Below are 22,193 nucleotides of genomic sequence, written 5' to 3'. Positions count from 1 at the left end.
TTGTTTGGAATCAGGATAAAAATACCATTACATGTCCTCTCAATATTTTGACTGACACGTCCTCCTAGGAGAGAGAGAGAGAGAGAGAGAGAGGGGGGGGGGGTTATTGTTATAACCCTCATATTACCATAATGTAAAAAGTGTTTAATTATTCACTGGATATTTTAATTTTATGTTAACTAAATTTGCTTGATTAAATCAAAATTGGGTTAGTGTATTGTAGAATGTATAATTATTTCCTGTACAAAACCTTGAGATTAAAATATACTAAATATCCGTTCAGTATTAAATCTGTTATTAAAAAAAAAATTAAACCCACAGTTGACTCAGTTTCCCGGTTGACAGTATCTCAGTGTGAAATTACGAGTTCTCTTTACTGTTGTTTTATATTAGTAATCCTTGAATAATTTTCAGCATCCTTTGAGGTTCAGATTCAAGTGTATCACCATTAATACTTATCAAAAATATTTAGTTACGCATGTAATAACGATAGATAAAACAAATCGCTACCATCTAAATTGAAAGACAAACTTTAGAATTACTAAATTTAGAAATTTTATCAAAAATTCACTGTCGTTTTTATGGTACATTGCACAAGTACATTGTATACGAAATGAGATTCGCTTGAAAGGCTGACTCCTTGAAAGGAAAGCTTGTACAATTATGTTGCTGTCAGTCATCATATCGCTGTCTGAAGATGACAAGTCACTATCAGGTCATCAGTGTGATATGCAGGTCAAAGGTCGATTGCATGCACTGATTGAACACACTTCTGTTTGATAACGCCCGAAGCATTATTTTGTTTTTATGTGTAATAATGATATAACACAAATGTATCAATAAAATTTAGTGCTGTTTAAATATTTCGGACTTTTCAACACAGAGTCGGAAATCAAAAAATATTGAATATTAGTATATAAGATAATTACAATAAATTATTTTGGCCATAGCATTAATTATGTCTTTTTGAAAAACAATAAATATAGAAAAAAAATCTTTTAATTATCATGGCGATTTCCCAAATAAATAACAATGAGAAGGGAAGTCCTCTTTTCACGTCATGTAGTTTGATGTTTTAATATTGGTTAGTCATAGCTTTGGATTGCGAATGAATAAGGGTAATATCAACCTCCAGGGTGAGAAAGGCCAGTCAGAGAAGCCTACAATTTGAAGAAAATCACCCGACTGTGTCACCCGTTGTCTCTGATTCACAAAAGAACATTTCAATCTATGGGAGAATGTACAATTGATTCTGTATTTTCAATTTCTTCTTGTATTCAAAATCGGAATAAAAACCTTGTAAAGAGCAGACAAATCACAGAGTACAACGAACCGCTTTAATTTCGAGAGAGACGAACGTTGAAAATTACAAAATGACAGGAAGTCGCCCTCAGTATGATCCAAAATGGGAACTATGCATGACCTAAAAATTCACACATCCTGGTACTTTGAAAAAAATTGTATATTATTAGAAAGGACTACTGTTATAAGACAAATACACCTCCAGAAAGTACCGGGATGTGTTGCCTAATGAAAACATTCCTAGAATGTATCGTCTTTTTGTGAATGGTGTAAAAATGGGCTATGGTAATTACACTCGACTGATAATACCAGATTATCTTGAGAATACCAAAAAGTATACATGAAGACACTACGGCAATCGTATCAAGCGGCATATAACCGAACACACTCTTGGCAGTATTCTTGTGATTTTTATTATTATAGATACAATGTACCGGTACTTTTTCTGCTTGTATATTAATTTAATGAAAATTTTTTTGTGCTGCACTGTCTTTAGTGACATGTTTCCATTTTTGCCGTACTATAGCACTTTGCATCCAATGTAAACAAAGGAAAACGTTCAAACAAAACGTCAATATACTGGAACATGTCAATGTTGGTGATGTAGTTTACCCCATATTAGGAAAAATTCGAACGTTCATGCTGATACATTTTGCTGATACCAGTGTTTTTTTACGGAACGGCAAATTCTGTTGTTTTCGGTGTTGGATGTATATTACATGTACTTGTCCAATATAATTTACAGATTGTAGTTACCGTATGATTGGAATACACAAACACGGCATACATCACATACTATACAAGTAATACAATCTGACTTAAAGCTTAATGGAGCTTTCTGGGGACTAGTTTATTAGTATCTCTTTACTTGATTCAACCTGATTCAATGGACGTTTGTATTTCATTTTGAAATCTAATTTTATCAATTGTTGACCCAATTATCAACTTTTATTTGTAAAATAAATGATAACAATCTTACATTGGAGGATTTTCCAATCACTGCTAGATCTTGTGTATTGGGTAAAAGGTGCAAACCGAACGTCTGCAGCAAAAATTCAATGATTTGTTTTTGAACTTGAATTTTTTTTTTTATAGCTTAATGTGAAAATGCTGATCCTTCAGAAAGAAAAGTTAACATTACAATTGAACATCTTCAAATGTTATATACCGGTAGTACATTTTTAAGCTGGGAGATACCCTAAGTGAAATGTCGGACAGCGAGGACAATCGTTTTAATGCTGACATTGTTTGTGATGAGAATATTCAATGCTTTGTTCATGATTGCAATAGTCAAAAAAATTTTGTGCAGATGAGAATATTTAATTTTTTTGAGAAAATTATAAATGTAATTATTATAATGCAATCATTAAAAAAAATAGTTCATTACCATCGTCATGGTAAATGTACATGTGATACAAATCTGTCTCTTCTTTAGTTGTTTGTCTGAATTGAATGACCTTATGAGTTATTATACCGCAACCATGGAGGTAAAAAGTTACCTCCATGCTACAACATACCACAATTTTTGTAACTTTTTGTTTTTATTATTGATTTATCATCAATTGGAATCAGTGAATAATTTTGATCGAACCGTGAAAAAGTTCATTTAATTGAAACAGATTGAAATTAAATGTTATACATGTATTAAATATTTCAAAAAATATTGTAAATTTCTTTTCACCGATTTTACTACCATCTATGTTTTTGTGTTAAGTTAATGTTAAAAGGCTATTAATTTTTGATCTAGTCATTGAAACATTGATTTATGGTGTATTTTCACTTTTTTTTTCAATTTCCAGTGAATGTTTTTACATCATAATCATATTTCTGTTTGTACAAATTTTCGCAAGCCGGGAAAATAACACTGAAACATCGTTGTTATGGAATTTCATTATCGGCAGCAGCTGACAGATAAATTGACGAGAGACTTCACTAGAATTGAACACCTGGGACTTGACCTACATACATGTATATACATTCTAATCATGCATAGTAATTAATACACTGTGATAAAAATAGTATAAATTTTGTATTTCTTAGTAATATAGGATAAACAGGACATGAACTGTTAAATAATTAGTTGGAATTAGAATTCCATAATGTTTTGTTTTAATTGCATTGTGTGTGGCTTAAACATAATTGTTGGTAGGCAAAATTGGCATACATGTAGGTGTAAAATCTGTCTAAACTGAACTCTGTGTAAACTGGAAACCTTTGTAAACAGAACCCTATGTAAGGTGAACCCTGTGTAAACTAGAAACCTGTCTAAACTGAACCCTGTGTAAACTAGAAATCTGTCTAAACTGAACCCTGTGTAAACTAGAAACCTGTCTAAACTGAACCCTGTTTAAACTAGAAACCTGTCTAAACTGAACTAGAAAACCTGTCTAAACTGAACCCTGTGTAAACTAGAAAACTGTCTAAACTGAACTAGAAAACCTGTCTAAATTGAACCCTGTGTAAACTAGAAACCTGTCTAAACTGAACCCTGTGTAAACTAGAAAACCTGTCTAAACTGAACCCTGTGTAAACTAGAAATCTGTCTAAACTGAACAAGAAAACCTGTCTAAACTGAACCCTTTGTAAACTAGAAACCTGTCTAAACTGAACCCTTTGTAAACTAGAAACCTGTCTAAACTGAACTAAAAAACCTGTTTAAACTAAACCCTTTGTAAACCAGTAACCTGCTTAAACTGAACCCTGTATAGACTAGAAATCTGTATAAACTGAACCCTGTGTAAACTAGAAACCTGTCTAAACTGAACCATATATAAACTGAACACATATATACTAAAAACCATTTTCTAGCCTCTTCTCTGTGAACTAAACAATTTACTGTTTCTTTGGTGTTCAGTTCTGACGTGTTTCACTATACATACATATTATCCAATAAAAATAACTGAAATAGATTTTACTCTTAATTTAAACTCATCCTAGTAGTGTACTCACAGTGAAGGATTGTTTGAAAAATGTAGTAACATTAATTTAAATTACCATGACCTCGTTTGACCTTTATAAAGAGGATATCACTGAGTGAGGAGCAGGCACTGTATGAATGAATATGATTTAATATCCAGGTCATGTGACATGGTGTCATGTGACATAGTGTCATCTGGCGTGATTACATCACAGATGTGAATCAGCATAAATACATGACTTGTATAAACAAATAATTCTGTGTAATCCTCCAACCATTATAATGATTAATAAATAAATATAATTTATATTCTGTTCTCAATATTTAATTTTATTTCCTAGTGTGATCAGGTTGATATTTGACTATACTCTCATTTCCATGCAGTATTTTACATGAATTTTCTTCCCAATGATTTTTTTCAGGGTAAATCAATCGTGTTTTTTCTAGGTTTTCTTCAAAAATGAAGCTCGATCTCTGAATAGGTATAAATTAAAAAAAAAGATAGGGTACCGTATTACTTCTATTCTCATTCTCACTAGCATATAAACCAAAACCAAAACCAAAAATTGGCTTTGTTGTATACTGAATCATTAAAATATTAGTTTCTTTGAAAATAGAAACCCCTGTCATTATACATAAGTGTGTAAGCTACTAATAGAGCAAATACAGTACATGCGTGTCATCATAGGTAAGAAATATAAGAGTATAAAAACAAAATGTCAAACTAAAAATAGTGTATTTGCCTCAAACCCCTACAGCATGTACATTTAGAGAGTATCGTTAAACTGACATTGCGTGTACTGCTGCGTGCTGTTACCATGTCAAATTAAATTGCTCTGAATGCAATCAGGCCATACAGTTTTAAAGGTCTGTGAATAATTATAGCTTATTTGGGTATGTTTTATGCCTGACTAAATAATTAGCTCAATGTCTGTTAAATAAAATATTTTTTTCATTCATCATTTACAGAGTTCGATAACTACTTCAGTGTATATTTATGTCTAGCATTTTATTATGTATAAAACTGTTTGAAGTTCAGAATAGTATGATTTTCTTGATTTTTATGAATTTCAATATTGAAATCAACATTATGTGTTGAATATTAACAATACCATAAATATCAACATTAGCACTAAAATCAATGTTGCTTTCATAACCAACAGTATCATCTAAATCAACAATACCATGAAAGACAACATTACATATAGCAACAAAATCAACATTACCATAAATATCAACATTAGCAACAAAATCAACATTACCGTCAAGTACAACATAACCATCAAAATCAACATTAGCAGTAAAATCAACATTACCAAAAATATCAACATTAGCAACAAAATCAACATTACCATAAATATCAACATTACCAAAAATATCAAGATTAGCAACAAAATCAACATTACCGTCAAAATCAACATAACCATAAATATCAACATTAGCAACACAATCAACATTACCGTCAAAATCAACATAACCATCAAAATCAACATTAGCAGTAAAATCAACATTACCATAAATATCAACTTTAGCACCAAAATCAACAATACCATCAAAATCAACAATACCATCAAAATCAACATTAGTACCATAGTCAATATGTATAATCGACATTAACATATAGATCAATATCTATAGTTAAATCAACACAAAAGTAAATTAAGCACCATTATCAACACTATCAGATTGATCAATATTACCATAAAAATTACCATAAATACTGAAATCAACATCAAGGTCATCATAATAAACACACTACAAGAGTGTACTTCTGGTACGGTCTGAAATCATCGTCAATGAGTTTTGAAAATCAGTTCCGCCCCTAACTGGCATTGACTTGTTCCACTCTTGGTAATATTTTGTTAATGTACATGTACTTATACAACTTCATCTTGTTTTATAGTCTGTACAGGTACATGAACTCTTATGACTCATTCACCATCTAATTATCCATCAGTATCCTTCACCGTTCAATTGAAATCCATCACGTAAAGAATGAAAAAAAATATGTAATTTCCTTATCATTAAAATTTTGCAAAATTGAAAGAATATTTCAAAAACAGATTTGTACCTGAGCATCAAATCATGATTGCATGTACTTTGTGTTCCTTACATGTATAATGTCTAGAGGACCCAGGAGACTTTTCTATGATTGGTCGTCGTCTTTGATCATTGCATTATCAGTGCCTTAAATCTTAGGAAAATGGTTTTCATTAATACTTCATCTGGTTCCAAAGACATGATTTTATGTGTGTGTGAGGGGGTGGGGTGGGTGTTGTTGGGGGTAAAGGTACATTTATGTCACCATTTGAAGCACAGAAATGTACATTTCTGGTGTAAGGCATCGTTTCTCAACACCGTCCCTGGTGTTGAGACACGGTGTATAAGACTTACAAATTGTAAAATTACACCATCTATTAATGCAAATTGTTTTTCATACATGTACATGTTTACTATATGTGTGTTTCTCACAAAATATAAGATCGTTTAATTTTCCTAACTAATAATGCTAGTTATTTGGTTTAAGGATGCTTCACAATGTCATAAGCACCCATGTGAAATGTTCACTGTGATTCCATGTCATAAGGACCCATGTGAAATATTCACTGTGATTCCATGTCATAAGGACCCATGTGAAATGTTCACTGTGATTTCATGTCATAAGGACCCATGTGAAATGTTCACTGTGATTCCATGTCATAAGGACCCATGTGAAATATTCACTGTGATTTCATGTCGTGAGGACCCATGTGAAATGTTCACTGTGATTTCATGTCATAAGGACCCATGTGAAATGTTCACTGTGATTCCATGTCGTAAGGATCCATGTGAAATGTTCACTGTGATTCCATGTCGTAAGGATCCATGTGAAATGTTCACTGTGATTCCATGTCGTAAGGACCCATGTGAAATATTCACTGTGATTTCATGTCGTGAGGACCCATGTGAAATGTTCATTGTGATTTCATGTCATCAGGACCCATGTGAAATGTTCACTGTGATTCCATGTCGTAAGGATCCATGTGAAATGTTCACTGTGATTCCATGTCGTAAGGACCCATATGAAATGTTCACTGTAATTCCATGTCGTAAGGACCCATGTGAAATGTTCACTGTGATTTCATGTCATAAGGACCCATGTGAAATGTTCACTGTGATTCCATGTCGTAAGGACCCATGTGAAATGTTCACTGTGATTCCATGTCGTAAGGACCCATGTGAAATGTTCACTGTGATTCCATGTCGTAAGGACCCATATGAAATGTTCACTGTAATTCCATGTCGTAAGGACCCATGTGAAATGTTCACTGTGATTTCATGTCATAAGGACCCATGTGAAATGTTCACTGTGATTTCATGTCATAAGGACCCATGTGAAATGTTCACTGTGATTCCATGTCGTAAGGACCCATGTGAAATGTTCACTGTGATTCCATGTCGTAAGGACCCATGTGAAATGTTCACTGTGATTCCATGTCGTAAGGACCCATGTGAAATGTTCACTGTGATTCCATGTCGTAAGGACCCATGTGAAATGTTCACTGTGATTCCATGTCATATAAGCACCCATGTGAAATGTTCAAGATGATGTCATCTTTTCCTGTCCTTGCCTCTTATGAAGGCAATTTGTTTCGCAGCTATACTCAGAATTGTTAATATTATTTGAGGTAATATCGGTAATACCCTTGGGTGACTGTAGCTTAGATTCAAATTTGTACAACCAAAGCCACTGATAGAGCGTGGATATCATCTCCTATATGGAAACAAGTTGGGTGGAAATCTGATTAAGAACTGAAGGTATTAAAGCGAGAGAGTCATCACCTGCGCACGCGCGGGAATTGAGTCCAAAGCAATAATAACAACACACGCTAAAAACGCAAAGGCTCATGGGTAGATGCTTGTTTGTAAACAATGACACGCTATGGCCATCTGACGCATGCACAGGTGACGACTCCCCTGCTTTAAACTAACAGGGTCTGGTTGTAATTCTGTTTAAAATTGGTCGCACAAAAATTCAGTCTTATAAAAGTATTCCAAATCACATTTCACTTATTAATAAATTCTTTTGCTCCAAATCTGACTTTATTTTAAATCCAGATCGATTAATCTAATTTGAAAGTGATTGTGTCTCGGAATAATGTCTTGTTCGGAGTACATGTATAAGTATGGGGAAAAAAAAGTGTTCTTAGGAATACTGAAATGTTGCAAAAGAGTTTGATAGAAAGATGGAGGTTTTCCTGATCAGTTTATCTCTGCACTCACTGTTAATTAGTTGGAATACATGTAACAGCTTTTGTTGACAAGGATCTCCTGGCCTTAAATATAGGTCACACAGCACATTTAGAAAATGTACCATGGTGTGATGTGATGGGCCACCTCAAATAAAATCAACTTTACTTAAAAATAACTTTTTGCAAGAAATGACACGCTCGTATTTCATCTGATCTCTTACCACTTGGGGCCAAAAGGAATAGTCAGATCTTAGAAATGTGGATCTGAAATTGTACACACATCCTCAGTACACTACTTCAGTGTTGCAAGTGATTCACTACATATTCGAAACATTGAAATAGTTGGATCATAACTTTTACTTTAAAATTGCATTTAATGTATAATGACACACCTCTGTCATTTACATATTAAAGTGCACATGCTATGGATGGAGAAAATACGGTATGTCTACAGTTTAAGCACCCCGTACCAAGTACTGACTCTAAAAGTACCGAAGACAATGTATGCATTACACTTCAACCACAGTTATCACATTTAACTTTTTCGTCTCTTATCGTCAAATCCTTGAAATGCTGCCCCTAAAAAACACAAATTACCATTGATCATCATCAATAGTCGGTTCTGCATCCGAGCTTCAAATATGATATAATTAAAGCAGAAATGAAATGTATTAATTAAATTATACACTGTTCTATTTTCAGCCTTGTTTCATGCTGATAAGTCCTAATTAGCATAGCCTCACGTTATGTGTGTTTCATAATTGGAGGCATACACTGTAATGGCACTGACTCCCTACTGAGTATTACTGACATGTGCCTAATGTAGGGTCATGCCACGGCAATTTAAGGAAAAGTTGTTTATTTTGGTTCGTAAACAAAATTCCCCTCCCTCCCATCCTCCATTAATCGTAACCAAATCAATTATAAGCGTTTTGCAACTTTGATATGTATTCAGTTTTGGGGCCACATATAGGTGAGGTCATAGAAGTCGAATGGTAGGGCTTCCTGTAAGTGTTTAAAAAATACTATACACAGATGTTTCAGTTTAACAATACAGTGTGGTATATACTTAAAGGGCACTTCCAGTTAAGCCTAATCTCACAAGAAATTTACTTTCTGGATTAAAATTACAATGGATAACAAAAGATAGATTGACTTTGTAAACAACATAAACAATAGTGTCCCATAATTCTTTGGTGCAATTCGTGGGCTTGGAAGGTTCTCCTTTAGCATGTTTTATAAACTACTGGTCGATTATATGCGTTTGTGCTGGAAATCGTTTGCCTAATTCACAAGAGCAAATGGTTATGTGAGTGGATACAGATGCCCATATTTGGGCTGTAATATTTGTAACAATTATACAATAGTACTAAGAATCACAGCTATCAGCGTTTAATATTATCAAGCCGAACTTTGGCAATGGTTGTCATTTTGAATAACCATTCACTTTGTAACAATGGTTCACATAAATGGCATTGGTCAATACATATTCTTCACTGGATTGTAACATGCCCCAAACGCTGCGATTCCAAAACTATCTACTGTGGAATACTTTATTTTCACTGGAATTAATTTTCGCTGAAAAGGCTTTTTGGGCGTTTTGTGTGGAATTTATTTTCACTGATTTTTGATGAGTTTAATGTGAAATATAGGAAAAAAAGTATATTCACTGGATTTTATTTTCACGGAAACATCCCTTCAGCGAAAATAGTGAAAATAAATTCCAAGCGAAAATAAAGTATTCTACAGTATTGCATTTGCATGAATGTGAAGGCACGTTATAAATGGAGTCGATGTGAAGCCAATAACAAGACTGTTCCTGATTGGCTAACCAACCTTAACACCTCAAATTCAGATCAATCAGAGCGCTGCTTGTTTGTTGACAGGTTTTTTTCAACCAACCAAATTCTGTCTTTATATACATATGCTTTAACTCCACTGAGTAAATGTCACATTCAAACCTCAGCATTTGAGATGGACTAGTCTATGTACTCTGCAGGGGTGTTAAAAGATATAGAGCATATGCCGAAGTATGTAAAGTAAGAGGGAAAATGCTTAGAACTACCCTCTAAATGAAATGGTTAGACCCTAAACTCTTGTACTTGGTATGATATATATGTACATGACAGGATGTCCGGTGAAATATAAATAATTTCTTTATACTGGTCATAAATAACTGAATCGTGATGATCATTGCAGTGTTTTATGACTGACAACAAAACAAAGAGCATATTGTGTGAAACGTCCGACTATTTTAGTTGCTAGGGCAATGATTACTAAATCATCTCTACCATATACAATGTACATGTATTACCAGTAGTTAAATTCTGACTTTTTGACATTCGACCTTAGTAAACACCAAAGTTAGGTTTTGTCTCTTATCACAAAATAAACCTGCATAATTTTTCAAAAATGTTCAAAATCTGTCGCCAGCAGATGATTATCTGCATTTGGTCTACACTTAACTAATATGCAAAAGAAAATATGCAAATAAAATATTAGTGAGAATGGTGACGAAAGCAGTAAGCAGTAAGCGGTTATTAAGTGGTATACAGTGACCTGTAGTTGGTAACCTAAATACCATATGTTATAGCAATACGCATAAGGTAGTTGCAGAGAGATTAAACTTTAATAGTACATGTACTACCTATATGGAGTCTGTTTTAATGGTACACAAACTACTCTACACCTATAAATCTTTACTCAGAAAAATTCAATGACCAAGTTAGTGAGAAGAAATATTTGTACCTCCAGTGTGGTTGTACCATTCAATGGACTTTATATCAAATGTACAGTGTACTGATATACCACAGCTATGAATAAGGACAGCCACTTCCTTCCCTCTCAGTAACTTGATCATTTATTGAATCAGTCATTGAATTTTTCTGAGTCAAGAGAGTAGAGTAAACTTGATCATTTATTGAATCAGTCATTGAATTTTTCTGAGTCAAGAGAGTAGAGTAAAAAAATACAAAAAAAAAAAAAAGACACTCTGTAGCTGATTGTTGATCAATATAGACATCAATGATCACAACTTGAGGTAATGTACATGTAATATGCATGTTAAATAAAATATCTGGGATGTATGCTGCACAACGACTGGGAAAGCTTTGTATATCTTTTAGATGTACAGCACACCACTGTTTTTTTTTTTTTTTTCTTTTCTTCTTCTGTGATAGCGCCCTCTGTGTTGTAATTGTTATTTCTTTCTTTTTGTTTTTTACAAAATAATTATGGTAGTGTTTTAATGAATGTATTAATTAAAATTATTAATCTACAATCATGGATTTCAAATATGATTTAAGAATTTTCAAAATTACATTTCTTTTAAGCAGGCATATACTAAACCGGTGTGTACAGTGCAAATTACAGATACATTTGTATTAAGATTTCTGTGTATTTTCTCTTGCCTAACATGTGGAAACTTTGATTTCATGAGATTTTATTATTTTCAAACTTAAAATGGGCAAATATAGTTTTTCGATAAACTGGTTAATATTAGATTATAATAATGCTAAAATTGCACATACCCCTTATACACAGTGTATGACGATATGGTCATGTCGCGTTCGTTATCTAAAGTGCTATAAAAAAAAGTGCCATGAAAAAATAATAATATCAGTGTTAAACTATAGAGGGCGCTATTCTTAACTGCTCAGATAATTACCGGTACACATCTGACATTCAGATTGAAAATAGAATTTTCTATTTTGTAAAAAGCTGTATTTGTATTTGGTTTAAAGCATATTTGTACTCATTTCGATGTCAAAATTTATGTCATGTTTATACGCTTTTCCTTGCAATCTAATTTTTTCTCTTACTCAATTTATGTAGACGCGAGATGAAAATATGTATTATTTTACAATAATAATGTAATCACCATAGTACACTGAAAGTGCAGCGACCTCTGCTGAACATTGGTTGATACTACCACCCTATCGCTTTTGTGCATACTTATCGGTCTTTCTATGATGTATAATATACCCCCATATTTTGCGATTCAATTATAGTATCCTATTAGAACCCAAATAAATTTGTCTGTGTCAGATATGTTTAACCTTCTCACCACCAAATCCCAAAATAGTCCTGTTTATAGTCTGCACTTTCCTTAAGAAGATTAACAAAAATAGTCAAATTTTTTCACTAAAAACTGAAAATTGACTCATATTATGTCTGTTGCCTCCAAAATTAGGGTAGAAAATAGAAATATTGGAGAATATAAGAAAAAAGTGAAAAATTTGGGCAAGAAAGACTTGTGGCGAAAAAGTTAAACCCACTTCTATTTCAGTATTCTATAAAATTACTTTTTCTCTATGACTTGCAATCTACATTCATTTTTAATCCTGCATTACAGCAAATTGACTGTTTGTAAGCAGATCTGTGAATATTGTAAGTCATTCATGGTTTTTCCTATTATTTGAACTGTATAAATTAATCATAGTTCTGACTGAGTCGCAACAGAGTAAAAACATCTGCTAGACTATTTTCAGGGGTCAAAGGTCACCATGTTCTGAATATCGAAAATACAACCGTACTATACATTACATTCACACATTTTATTAATAAGTACCGGTATATAACCATATTGATAAATTTTTCTAATCAATTTTTTTTTCTTAAGTTGATGCAGCGATATTTGAAAATGTTTGTCATTTCCACAAAAATCATAGTCAACTTTGAAACAAAGTAACAGAATTAGATACAATTTATTTATTTTTCCTAACAATTTCAGAATTCTAACAAAATATTTTATGAACTTTGTGGATTAATTCTTAGTAAAAGTTGTAGTGAATCAGTCATGTCAAGAAAAAGTTCATGAGCTGTTCTAAACACTTTATATGATTTGAGTGCCATATGTTGCCATCATAAAATTTAAACTAATTAAATAATTTTGTTATTTCTTCCAAAATTTGATCAATACTTGTAGGCAATAGGAAATTATGTCTGTTTTGTCCAAAATTATTAAAAAAAATATTGAAAAATGCATAAAAAATGTCAAATGTTTGCACCAAAATTTAGCCAGAAAAAGTTCTGGCTTTCAAAGAGTTAATGTGCAGAGCAACAAACTGATTAGCGACTTCTAGATTTTTTAAAAAAAATAAAAGAAATCTCTCTGGCTAAATTTCACTTCAATGAAATTGACAAAACATGCATATTGGTGCCACATGTAACGTGCATCCACCAGAAATAAACAACAACAGCAAAAAAAAGTAATATGTGCATTGTAATTACAAAGTGTGACAAGCCAGCCATTACTAGGTACAGAGTGGCGTGGGCAAGCCTGAGTCATCTGTGACTATTGTGACATTCACACAATAGCTTCTACTATGCGTGGATCAGACACTAAACAACAAATTGTAGTGTAACAAAAGCGGTGTAAACATTCTGAAGAATGAGAAACCTTATAACCTCCACAGAGCGCTAAAAAAAAAAAATATACCCTGGCAGGCAGCTGTGTACACGTACATGGGTTTGCGTCTTGGTGGTTTGTGTATAGCGTGCTCCCTGCGGGACCCGTCATGAGCATTCCTTATATGAGCATTCCTTACGCAGGTAATGTACATCGTTTAGTCAGGTGTGACGTTGTTGATACTTTGTTGTCTTTGGTTTTGGTGTTTTACAAGTACATGTATTATGTACACTTATATATTCCTCTCATGTATAAAACGTACTTGTTATGTTAACAAATGTGACATTGTTTTGACTATATGCTCTATATACTGTACCATGGAAATTGAATTAAAAAACCTCGCCTACAGACGTCATGGGCATTTTACAATCTTAGCGTTGATGATGTTGAATATAGTTTATTACAATGACTTGTTTTGTTCGTTTCATTGTATTGGTGTATTATACGAAGCAAACAGTAACGTGTGTCATGTCTGAGATTTGGTTGATATGCAGTCGCACTGTTCGCGTTGCTATTAGTTTGGTAATACCGTAGACGACAGCGTATCAACTTGCACGGGTTTTGATTATATCACTATAGCAACAGACTGACCTATCTCCTTGCTCTATCTACCACTTAGTTACCAATTAACACGAGTAGCAATCATTAAACAAGATTTTTGCAAATGATAGTAATCTAGAAGTAAGTATGTTGTATTTTTTTGTATGTTTTTCTGATTTTTCTCTTAATTTGTTGATACATGCTTGCATGTGATACCTACATGGATATATATTTGTTTTCTCAGTTCCTCCGTCATTTATTAGCTCAAAGCACTGAGTGGCTGTCTCGCCATTTACACTGTACAAATACGGTGTACATGTATGATGTTAACTATTGTGTGCCATCTTGCATAAAATCTAATCTGGACTGACACTGAAAAAGAGTAACCCTCGGTAATGCGGTTAACCTATAGTTTTTTTGTGTCAACATGTTGCACATTTTGATGTATTTTTCCATGAAATCTAATACTTTGTAAATTTTGGAACAATGGGAGCTGGGGGTTAGGTTTGGGGAGGGGCACTAGAATTGAAGCATTGGTACCCATGCTCAAAACACGTCTTTTAAAAAATGCCCTTATATATGTACATACATTTGGAAAATAATTACCCGTTTCATGTACGAAAACATCAAAAGCAAACCCAATTTGTGAGAGGATCCTTCGGAATTCTAAACATTATGTATAATGAGGCACAGATTGACCCTGGAGATTCTCCGGTGGGTTCACAACAGAAATTATGGCATTGCAATTATCTGAACATTTTGAAAAAAAAATATACCTTTTTTTTTTCATTATTGCAATGTTAACAACCCTAAACTCTGTTTGAAAACCACCCATAATATGTGTTTGTGTTTTAATTCAATATATATGTAATTTCCTGTTGAGTACAGGGGTTGATCAAAATTTGGAAAACAAAATTATGTTTTGAAGGGTTCAAATTAAGTTGAAAATGAAATGTCTATTTTTGTCAATAACTTGGTTTCATATCATTGACAAGGTTAACTTATTGAATGCAAGTCAGTCTTCATAACTTTCCCAAAACAAACAAAATTTAATTAGGACCTGGAAAATTATATCAGTTCAGTCAAAAATTAACAAATTAATACCAGTAATCCAAAACTACAGCATATATTAAACTATCCAAATTGAATTCATACATGTGCATGTGTATGGGGCTATGTGTGGATTGTTGATTCTAGTAATTATTCGTAGGTCAGTGTTAGGACACTAAATAGCAAATACAGTAATAGGCCCAAGTTTGTTTTAGCTGATTCTATGTATGTGAGATTGCCATGGAAACAAAATGGCGGCTTGAGTGAATGTTATTAGGTCTGTACACAAATCTATTTGTGTAAATTGAATATAAATTGAGTTGTACATTTTTGTCTGTAATTTATTTCTTGTACTAACCTTTTATATAGCTTCGATAAACTTTAATTTATTGCTTTATTCGACTCCTGAAGACAAGAACATATTGTTCTGTAAAGTTAATAGGAGGTTATGAGTTCAGTTCAGTACTTGTAAACCCATTTTAATTCCACTATTTTGAGGTTTTTAGCCATTTTGCTGGGTTTTAAATTCACACCCTTAACAAAGGAATTATTGTTCTACATTTGTATGTTCACATGAATTTGATTAAATTAGTGAATTTCAATTACCGTATCAATGAACACAGTGAAAAAACTAGTGATTAATTAACGAGCTTACAGTAGTGGGCTGTTTAAATTCACCCAAATGTACTGTGCTGCTTCAAACTAGTAAATAACTACAGAAAGTTGTTTATTGTGCAGTATTCTGGGTATCTGCACTCTCACTGTCTGTTCTGAATGCAAATATATAGCATTGTTGTTAGGGAATAAAGGACACCAGGTTGCCCATTATTGGACGTTATAAATCTCCGCTATCAGAATTGGAGGTTTTTATCATCATAGCTTTACATCCTCACACAATAATGTAAACTATTCAGGCAAATTCATTTTAACAAAAACAAATTTAAAGCATAGGAGTCATCACCTGTGTATGCGGCAAACTGCCATAGCATGTCGTTGTTTACAAACAAGCATCTACCCACGAGCCTTTGCATTTTTTTTTGCGTGCGTTGTTATCAATGCATGGGAATCAATTCTTGCGGGTGTGCAAGTTACGATCCCTCCACTTTAACTAAATTTGTTTAATTCTGATGGTGGTGATACATAATAACAGTAATGAAACCCCATATTCCTTTTTCTTCATCCAATGGCGCTGTGGGGGATTTATTAATAATAATATTACAGGGATGTGGCTATGTGGTATGAATCTACCAATAAGAATGTGTAATTTCAATAATCTGCAGCACACTGCATTGTAATGTTTATGTAATGCTTCCTAGAGTTGTGTATGGGTGACAGTTTGGTGCTATCATGGCCTGTATGTTAAATGGGGTTTGGTAGGTTGTTGGTGGTGATCGGTGGGTTGTTGGTGGTGATCGGTGGGTTGGTGGTGGTGATCGGTGGGTTGTTGGTGGTGATCGGTGGGTTGTTGGTGGTGATCGGTGGGTTGTTGGTGGTGATCAGTGGGTTGTTGGTGGTGATCGGTGGGTTGTTGGTGGTGATTGGTGGGTTGATGGTAGTGATCGGTGGGTTGTTGGTGGTGATTGGTGGGTTGATGGTGGTGATTGGTGGGTTGTTGGTGGTGATTGGTGGGTTGTTGGTGGTGATTGGTGGGTTGTTGGTGGTGATCGGTGGGTTGTTGGTGATTGGTGGGTTGTTGGTGGTGATTGATGGGTTGGGGATTGTGATTGGTGGATTGAGGTGGTGATTGGTGGGTTGGGGATTGTGATTGGTGGATTGAGGTGGTGATTGGTGGGTTGGGGGGTTGTGATTGGTGGATTGAGGTGGTGATTGGTGGGTTGGGGTGGTTGTGATTGGTTGGCTCTTGGTGATTTATGGGTTGGTGGTGGTGATTTGTGGGGTGGTGGTGATTGGTGTGTTGGGATGGTGATTGGTGGGTTGGGATGGTGATTGCTTGTGAAATGCAATATCAAAACAAATCTGCATTCTGTCGAATTTTTATGTTTTTTCCATTTTGTAATATTATACAGTTTATCCCGTTAGTGCATACATTTTTATGTATTTTTCCCCAATTTCCAAGTTAATTTTGGACCAAATAGGCGTGTGACTTCCCTCAAGGGCTACAGGTCAAAATAATATCTAATTCTTTGTGAAATATGAAAAAAAATTCTGTTAGTTCATTTTGGAACGGTGACGAAAGTTGACTGACAGGGTTAATATGGCTGAGATTGGCAAATAGTATACATTGTAAGTGTTAAACCACTGACACATTGTGAGCATATGAAACCGCTTCCACTCTGTATTAAAACAGACTATTCTTGTGGTAATAGATACAGTTGCAAGTGATAATAATGTTTAAGATATGAAATCCTGAAGTCTTGGTTTTTAGCATGTTACATTTGTACATGTACAATTTCAAAATGAGTACATTGACCAATCAAATCATTCATGTGATCATTGGGAGGGGGGGGCAAGGGTTATTTTCGTTCAACGTAATTGCAATATTTTTTTGGTTCGTACAACATAAATTGACAAAATAAATTCCGTAATTGTGTAATCACAGGCTAGACGTAATCAATCAAATATTTTTTTTGTACACTGTGAAAATGTGTCATTTATTAGGGCACAAATACAGATTAAATTTCACATGTTCCTGTTCAGCAACTGTTTCCTTGAAAATCACAAAATTAAAACTTTTTTCCAAATATTAGATTATTTTACTATATCCTTTATTTTAGCTCAAATTTTTAGATTCATCGTTTGACAAAGTTGAAGACGCCCCTTGTTGTCAACTTTTTCGACTTCTTGAAAACCACTTGCTCTATTGCTTTGTTATTTTATATATACATATACATACTTTGAGTTGACTTCTCTCAGATTTGTTTATTTTGTGATAAAATCTTTAATTCCCTACTTTTAGCAAACATTTTTCAACAAATTTAAAAAACTGTTTCACTTTGACATTTGGTATATATAGATTCCTTCGGTTGACTACCATCAGATGTGTTCATTTTGTGACAATATCTACAATCTGCTTCTGAGAATGAATCATATTACTTTCAGAATATGCATCACATACAATGTATGTAAACTACCCTGAATATCGCACAGTTTTAAATGATGATACGTGTTTGCTATATGAAATACGGGTCACGTACAATGTACGACCAAAATTGTTGGAAACTTATCCCTTGAAGCAACAGGATGTCTTTATCAACAAAGATGGCGTACTGTGCAACTGAATGCATTTGAAAGCCCCATGCTTGACTGTCAATGGTTTCTTACTGACAACTGATAAAAAGTTATCAAGAAAACTGTTTCCTGCGGAAAGCCGAGCAACAATCGCAACTATTGTCTGAGTATATGGCACTGCGAGAATTGCAGACAGGCCACTTTCCTTTTTTTTTCAAACACAAAACCATAATGTATTTATTCAAAGCTGGTATCATGATCAGTGCCTTAAAGCTCTTTCTGCAATATGTATAGTGTTTCTGCAGTGTTAGCAACTGATGTGAAAATTGCGTATATTAACTATGTCAAGCCCAGTCAAGCTTTGACCTTGGGAACACCCATGCTGTTAGCTTTGTGTTGATTTCCTGCATGCCTCTCACCTCGAATGACCCTTAAATCTGAATAACAGTTGTCTGTGCATGTTTTTGTGACTTATATGCATGCAGGTTTCCTTTTATTTGTGACGTCAGTTTATTATTCAAAAGGGATATTGTCGATAGTACGAATTACTGTACATGTATTATGTTTAATTTACTCACTGTTTTATCGGTGTTTGATTGAGCTGTTTCAGATTAACTCATCGGTAGGTTACTTTCATAGATCTATATCACTGTAGTAATGGATTTTAGCAGTCCTATTGAGTGGTGTGTTGGCATGGTTACATGATGAATCGTACTGTAGATGATTGGTATCAATATTGTACATTGTTGTGTGCATTATTATAACAGAGCTTTTATAAGCATGAACACACATGGTGTTACGATAAGAAAACAAAACATGTACTCTTTTTTTTCTTTTTTTTAAAGTTGGACCAGGTTATAATTTCAGTGCAGACTTAATTCTCAAGTTGGTGTACTTTGTAGGGTGCACAGACTTGTTTAGTCTGCTTTTTTGAGGGGCATTGACGCTATCCAGACCACTTAACAGTCTGAATTAGTCTTAAAATAATTGTTGATGTCACATTTGTTTCTTTATGTACACTGATGTTAAAAAGAAATTTGAAAGTAGTTTGTCGGAAGGGCAATACAAGGGCGTACAAGTAAAATGTGATTTGGATGAATAAAATTTGTTCTAAATTCAAAAAGGTGGAATTAAACGAGTTAATGCTACAGCTGACACTATTGTCACATTTGACGTTCGTCATTGATGCTGACGTGGATACGGAATCTGATTCTTTAGAGAGCCGTGAAAAATAGCAAATGACATGTATGTACTGAGTATTTATTTATTTAATTATTCATTCAATTCTTATCCAGGAACTGCACTTAAATTGAAATTTTGAATATCTCTGTCAAAATTATTCTACTAGAAAAAACACTGAATTTCACCTAAGCATGAATGATTTTGATAGAAGTTTGTAAAACATTTGCAAAACTGTTATCCCGGAAAACTGTTTTTCTAATCTAATCTGAGTTCTTATCTGCTGGAGAAGACCTATTACCCATGAGTCTCTGTGTCTTCCCCCCCAATCATAGCCAGTTTACGCAGAACATAGATCCCATCAAATATATTCAAAACACCTCAAATTATTAAATTATTATTTTTGTTTGTTGAATGTTAGTCGTATATAAGTCACACACCACCATTTATTTTCAGGTACATGTAATAAAGAAATTGTCTGAATAGGTCAAAATTCATAGGCTGTTGTAGGATTACAGGCAGTACCGTATTAGTCTACTAAAGCATTGTGATTGTTTCAGGTTGTTTTAAGCCTTCATTTAAAATTTATAAAAGGTCTAAATGTTTATAGAAAAAAACTTTTTAAATATATTTTGTTTTCCTTCAGAATTCAGCCCAATACTACATTCTGAAATATCACATGAAGACAGTTTTGCGTAATAATACATCAGATGAAATGTGTAATGTTTTGAAGAATTTTATATTTTTGTTGGGCGTCATCATTCTGTTTACAGTGTCAACAGATTGTGCACTGCTTTGCAAATATTGTTGTCATTAATAATGTCAACACACAGTATGTGACACTTATATTGATCACTCATTTTATGTTTGTTTGATGTCATTTGAAAACAATATCGATTTTTCTGTGATTTATTACAAATCTCATTGCCAGTTACATGATAGTATGGCTGTCACTATTTATGCTCAGTATTATAATTTTGAAACAAACGCTATTCATGAAGTTGTTATGAAATTCTTGCATCCAAAAATGTAAAAATGTTTATCGTGACATCGAGTTAAATATAATTTATGTGTTTTTGCGCTGTTGATTCATTGTCAGAAAAAATTTGATCTTTGACACTTGAAAGTACATGGGGAAAAATCTAAACAATAATATTTGTATCAAAGTTGTGGGTGTTTTGTTTTGTTTGGGGGTGAAATGGTCAGCTTTGTCTGGTTTTTATTGTGTTTGTATTTTGTTTGCTGTTGTTGGTTGCCTGGTTGCTTTTGCAAAATAATTCTGTATAATTTTTTTTTTAATTTTCCATTTGATCTTATTTGAAAATTATTTGAAAAAAATGTTAGCGGGGATTATGATTTGTTGTAAAATAATATTGTTTTGACTCAAACATATAGCAGTGTTAACTTTGACAAGTTAATGAAGGACCCACTACTGCTACATGTACATTTCCGTATGTGCTCTACTTAGTCAAAATAGTGTTTTTATTATTCCTTTGTCGCTAAATTTGTCTGTACTTTCTTATATTTTTCAATATTTCTGGAAATGAACCCTAATTTTGGAGCCAACAAGAAAAATCTGAATCAATTTTCAATTTTTACACAAAAAATGTGGCTGTTTTTGTCCCAATCTTCTGAAGGAAAGTGCAGACTATAAATGGGACTATTTTGTGAATTTGTGATGAAAAGAAGGAACTGATGGTGAAAAGGTTAAGATGTGGTATTAAACAACATTTTTAGAAACATTCGGGATTTTACGTACTCAAAGTTATCTGCGTTATTAGGGGGAAAGTACTAAAACTTTAAAAAAAAAAAATTCCTCAAAAAAAAAAATAGTTCATTAAACATGACTAATGATTTCGATATGAAAATTATTGTAAAGTACTGTTACTAGCAGTGAACTTGGATATAATTAAATCCAGACCATGACTAATAGATTTCATCCTACTTCATGGTAACCCAGTAAAGTTGCTTTGTTCAGAAGTTTAAAATGAAATTGAATCAAACATAAAGCGTAACAGCAAAGTTACACCCATCATCTTTTCACTTCAAGTGAAAATTTTGCCTGTGAGTAATATAGACTTAGTTTCCATTGAATCTTATTTGGTGTTTTCACTTTCATGTATGAAAGGTAGCAAACGTACTTTGTAGATTCTGTGATTGTTGAAAGCTTTTCCAGCGCTGCTATAGTGGTTGTTGGCAACATGATATGTAGCGGTTTGTTCGTTCACAGGACATGGGTCACCATCAATTAACCATATACACCACAGGGCACATAGCTCCAATTTTAAATTTGATACAGTCAAAATAAACAATGTGCAACTTCAAAACGTATTCACAAGCACAAGTGGTACTCTTCGATATTGACATTTTTGTT

At 33.5% G+C, this 22,193-nt stretch overlaps 1 protein-coding gene across 6 annotated transcripts in view; it reads left to right on the top strand.

Moving 5' to 3' along the window:
• Window positions 1–22,193, top strand: part of LOC100369235 (arf-GAP with GTPase, ANK repeat and PH domain-containing protein 1-like) — a 92,419-nt gene that overhangs the window by 23,796 nt on the left and 46,430 nt on the right. The window contains exon 1 of one of the 6 annotated variants that reach the window (XM_078012033.2): window positions 13,895–14,004. The exons of the other annotated variants lie outside the window; for them this stretch is intronic. Within the exon in view, the coding sequence (XP_077868159.1) occupies window positions 13,971–14,004 (34 nt within the window). The 5' untranslated portion in view covers window positions 13,895–13,970. Of the gene's footprint in view, window positions 1–13,894; window positions 14,005–22,193 lie in introns of those variants that run through there. 6 annotated transcript variants of the gene reach the window in all.

The sequence above is a fragment of the Saccoglossus kowalevskii genome, chromosome 21 (genome assembly GCF_978046115.1).
Source record: "Saccoglossus kowalevskii chromosome 21, keSacKowa6.1, whole genome shotgun sequence".
Lineage (NCBI taxonomy): Eukaryota > Metazoa > Hemichordata > Enteropneusta > Harrimaniidae > Saccoglossus > Saccoglossus kowalevskii.
Note: the sequence above shows the minus strand (reverse complement) of the source record. Positions and strands in the feature narration are given on the sequence as shown.